The 3,732-nt window shown below is 48.6% G+C and overlaps 1 protein-coding gene across 1 annotated transcript in view; it reads left to right on the top strand.

Annotated features, from left to right (window-relative positions):
* The window catches only part of EML2 (echinoderm microtubule associated protein like 2), a 24,366-nt gene that overhangs the window by 12,605 nt on the left and 8,029 nt on the right, over positions 1-3,732 (top strand). Inside the window, exon 12 of the mRNA XM_014537382.1 lies at positions 979-1,110. Within this exon, the coding sequence (XP_014392868.1) occupies positions 979-1,110 (132 nt within the window). The remainder of the gene's footprint in view (positions 1-978; positions 1,111-3,732) is intronic.

Below are 3,732 nucleotides of genomic sequence, written 5' to 3'. Positions count from 1 at the left end.
GAGAGGGATAGAGAGTTAGAAACATCGATGAGAGAGATCGATCAGCTGCCTCCTGCACAGCCCCCAGTAGGGATGTGCCCACAACCCAGGTACATGCCCTTGACCGGTATCGAACCTGGGACCCTTGAGTCCGCAGGCCGACGCTCTATCCACTGAGCCAAACCGGTTCGGCTTTATTATATTCTAATTAGATTATTAGCATTACTGTTATATTGATACCAATTATTATAGTTATATTATTAATGTTAATACCATTATTATTTTATTGATTTGAGAGAGAGAGAGGAAGAGACAGAGAGAAGCGTTGATTTGTTGTTCTTATTTATGCATCCTTGGTTGATTCTTATACGTGCCTTGACTGGGGACCAAACCCGCAACCATGGCTTATCGGGATGATGCTCTAACCAACTGAGCACCCGGCCAAGGCAATGACTTATTATTAATTAACAATATATTAATAGTCTATGTTGGAAACAATAGTAACGCCCACTTCCACGTTGTAATCACTTTATTCTAGCCTCATGGTCTCCTCCATGATTTGAGTCCCAACACTGTGATTAGCCCCATTTTACAGAAGGTCAAACTGTGGCCCCAAGGAGAAGTCCCCTGCCCAGGTGACTGCCACAGTCAGTAAGAGAGAGCTGAAGGCAGACCCCCCAGGCGGGGCACATGGGACCCCACAGCCCTCTGGGTGCCAGCTGACTCCCAAAGTCAAGCTCCTACCCGTCTGTTCTCTTGTCTCCCACTGTGCAAGCTGGGAAGTAGAATCGGAGGGGAGGGGGGGCATTTGTCTCGAGCCACACACTGGCACAGGTCTGCCTTATCACAGCCTCCTTCAGACACTGGGAAAGGGCCTTCCCTGGGTCACCTGTGGGCACGTGTGTTGCTGGGCTAGTGCAGCTCCTCTTTCTGGCATCAGTCTTTGGGGAAAGGGCCAGGATTTGTGGTCTCCAATCTGCTGTCTCCCATTTCCGCCAGGGCCACATGGAAGAGGTGTGGGGCCTGGCCACGCACCCCAGCGGGGCCCAGTTTGTGACGTGCGGGCATGATAAACTGGTGCATCTGTGGAGCGTGGAGTCCCACCAGCCCCTGTGGAGCAGGATCATCGAGGTAAGGGCACAGGGGACTTAACGCCCCTTCCCGGTGGGTCAGGACTCAGGGCATCAGGTGGAAGCCACGCTCCGTCTTTTTAAGCAGAGGATTTAACACTCCCTCATAAACTCAAACCCTTACAAACTCGCTGGGAAGGGCTGGGGGGGAGGGTCCTCAGCTGGAAGGACGCCCAGAACGCCATCGAACCGACCTTCCAGGGGAGCTGCTGTGCTGCCACAGGCAGGAGGGTGGGGAGCCAGGAACCGCTGAGTTCAAGAAACTGCCGTCGCTTTAGCTGCGATCCAGGAACCAGGAAGCTGTGGTCGCTGCCAGTGTTGGCTCTAGAACTAACCTGTCCAAAACATGTGGCTGTTGACACTTAAATTAACTTTAAAATGTAAATAGTATTAAACATTCAGTTCTTGGTTGCACTAGCTACATTTCAAACATGGGGCTAGTGGCTACCGTATTGGAAAGTGCAATAGAGAACATCGTCATTGCAGAAGGTTCTGTAGGACTGTTGCGCTCGAGCAGGGGCGGGGAACGTCCGGCCCGTGAGCCGGAAAAGGCCCGCGAAATCATCTGGGCTGGCCCTGCCAAGGCTCGAGGGGTGCGTTAATGAAATGTTTGACCAAATATAGCAGGCTAATTTTTAAGCTGATAACTTTGTTTTGTCCGCAAATGATGTTATAAATATCCAAATGGCCGTTGGCAGAAGAAAGGTCCCCCACCCCTGCTCTAGAGTGGCCCAACAGTGGCTATATTTTCACTGGCCAAAAATGGATACGCTTTGTCCTTGCTTTTCAGGGCTAGTAATTACTCACTAGCATAGCAAATGTCATTGCTTTCATGACCTGGCTGGTCAGTGGGAGTGGCAAAAATGGGGCTTCTGCCTCTGCCTACTGGAACCCACAAAAGTGCAACTTATTGCCCTGGCTGGTGGCTCAGTGGTTAGAGCATTGACCTGCTCACCAAAGGGTCAAGGGTTCGATTCCTTGTCAAGGGCACATGCCAGGGTTACAGATTCGATTCCCAGTGGGGGCATGTGCAGGAGGAAACCAATTGATCTCTTTCTCTCTCTCCCCCTCCCTCCCTCCCACTCTCTCTAAAAGTCAATGGAAAAAGTATCCTCGGGTGAGGATTAACAACAACAAAAAAAGTGCAACTTATTGTCGAACCCAAATCACAGCAGAACCATAGCTGCAAGGGATTCTGGGCAGTGTAGTTTTTTAGCTCCCCTGGCTGTGCAGTGTGGGACTTTGGAAGGTCAGTTCATCATATCCCCTATACCAGTGGTTGGCAAACTGCGGCTCGCGAGCCACATGCGGCTCTTTGGCCCCTTGAGTGTGGCTCTTCCACAAAATACCACGTGCGGGCGCGCACGTACAGTGCGATTGAAACTTCGTGGCCCATGCGCAGAAGTCAGTATTTTGTGGAAGAGCCACACTCAAGGGGCCAAAGAGCCTCATGTGGCTCGCGAGCCGCCGTTTGCCGACCACTGCCCTATACCATTCTTTGAGGCTTTGCTGCCGGAGTACAGGGTTACCTCTGGTTCTGGAACACGTGATGGCATTTGAACTTCTGTGAATCAGGAATGGTGTGCCCGGAAATTGTTAGGGCGTGTATAATAATCATCCCAGCTGCCTAATTGAGCAGCTACTATATACCAGGCCGTAGTTGAACACAGCAGTTCTCCAGCTTGCCAGGGCATCAGAATCACCTGGGAATTGTTAAAAACACAGAATCCCAAGCCCCATCCAGAGTGTTGATTCAGCGGTCTGAATTTGAGGCTAAAAATCTGCAGATGGTAATGAGCTCCCTCCAGTTATTCCAATTTGGGTGGTTTGCTGACCATGCCTAGAGAAACCACTCAACACTTTATGGACATCATCTTTTTAACTTCTCCCTCTCAGGCTTCACAAGGGTGAAAAATCCCCACTCAGAAATAGGCTCAGAAAAGTAAGATCACTCACCCATCATCTGTGTAATTATAACTTTTTAAAATAATTTATTTTTAAATTTTATTTATTCATTTGAGAGAAAGAGAGAGAGAGAAACTTGTTCCACCCATTTATGCATTCATGGGTTGAGTCCTGTATGTGCCTGGACTGGGGATTGAACCCACAACTTTCACATATCGGGACGACGCTCTGACCAATTGAGCTACCAGGCCAGAGTCACTGTATTTAAAATTATAGCTGATCTTTACTGAGTGCTTCCTGTGGGCGTCTTACCAGCTAACCAGCCTAAGGACTTTACCCCTTGCTTATAACGATCCTGGAAAGTGTGGATTGATCTCCATCTACCAGATGAGACAACCGAGGGACATTTATTTGATGTTATATAACTAGGAGGTATCGGAGCCACTTGGAACCCAGGTCTGATTCCATGGTGCTTTCTACTGCCTGTGAACCAACCCAATGCCCCCAAAACTTTAAAAATGATAGTACCCAGTGCTGGGTGTTAGATAAAGGTGTGGGGAACAGTCCTTCAGACACACCTGGTCATAAGTTGGCATACTTTTCCAGAAAGCAAATTGATATTATATATCAAAACTCCTTTTTTTTAAAAAAAATATTTTTTTATTGATTTCAGAGAGGAAGGGGGAGAGAGAGATAGAAACATCAATGATGAGAGGAT

The sequence above is a fragment of the Myotis brandtii genome, unplaced genomic scaffold (assembly GCF_000412655.1).
Source record: "Myotis brandtii unplaced genomic scaffold, ASM41265v1 scaffold178, whole genome shotgun sequence".
Classification (NCBI taxonomy): domain Eukaryota; kingdom Metazoa; phylum Chordata; class Mammalia; order Chiroptera; family Vespertilionidae; genus Myotis; species Myotis brandtii.
This window is presented reverse-complemented; position numbering and strand designations above follow the sequence as displayed.